Source organism: Priapulus caudatus, unplaced genomic scaffold (assembly GCF_000485595.1).
Source record: "Priapulus caudatus unplaced genomic scaffold, Priapulus_caudatus-5.0.1 Scaffold1266, whole genome shotgun sequence".
NCBI lineage: Eukaryota > Metazoa > Priapulida > Priapulimorpha > Priapulimorphida > Priapulidae > Priapulus > Priapulus caudatus.
This window is the reverse complement of record NW_014578327.1, coordinates 80,633-81,467: the sequence shown is the minus strand read 5'-3', so window position 1 is coordinate 81,467 and position 835 is coordinate 80,633. Positions and strand designations below refer to the sequence as shown.

General features: G+C 57.1%; 1 protein-coding gene across 1 annotated transcript in view; it reads right to left on the bottom strand.

Moving 5' to 3' along the window:
• Window positions 1-130: 130 nt before the first annotated feature.
• Window positions 131-835, bottom strand: part of LOC106816031 — a 77,434-nt gene continuing 76,729 nt past the window's right edge. Inside the window, exon 14 of the mRNA XM_014820578.1 lies at window positions 131-322. Within this exon, the coding sequence (XP_014676064.1) occupies window positions 217-322 (106 nt within the window). The 3' untranslated portion in view covers window positions 131-216. The remainder of the gene's footprint in view (window positions 323-835) is intronic.

The window sequence follows — 835 nt, the reverse complement described above, 5'->3', positions numbered from 1 at the left end:
CCTAGATGTGAAGCAGCTCGAGCATGCCAATCATTCTCAACAATACACCTCTCGTACACACACAAACACACACCCGCCCCACCCTCTGCAGGCTGCACATCGGGCTCGCAAAGAAGTCGTGTGTTAGCGGTCGGAGGTCAGCGCTGGGTGATGGGAGGCGTGCCCGCCGGACGCATGCGGTGCGTGGTGTAAGCGAGGAGGGCGGCCGGCAACGACCTACGCCTCAGCTTCGTCACCTTCCATCTCCCCCTTCAGACGAAGGCGCGCAAAGTCCTCGAATATGATGTCGTCGTCCTGGTCGGCGTAGACGTGGGTCTCATCGCTGTAACAGTGACACACGCGCACGGCTTCAGCAATATGAACAACGTTGACACAGCGCGACGCACGCAGCGTCGGCACGCCATGGCATACGCAGCGTCGACACACCACGGCATACGCAGCGTTGACACACCACGGCATACGCAGCGTCGGCACGCCATGGCACCTGCAGCGTTGACACACCACGGCATACGCAGCGTTGACACACCACGGCATACGCAGCGTTGACACACCACGGCATACGCAGCGTCGACACACCACGGCATTCGCAGCGTTGACACGCCGCAATAATTGCAGCCTTGGCACACCATGACACATGCAGCATTGATATCCCATGCCATTGATCATGTAATTGTATCTACATTGGGTTGAGCGAAAACTCACTCACCTCTCTCTCTCTCTTTCTCTCTCTCTCTCGCTCTCTTTCTCTCTCTCTCTCTCTCTCTCTCTCTCTCTCTCTCTCTCTCTCTCTCTCTCTCTCTCTCTCTCTCTCTCTCTCTCTCTCTCTCTCTCTCTC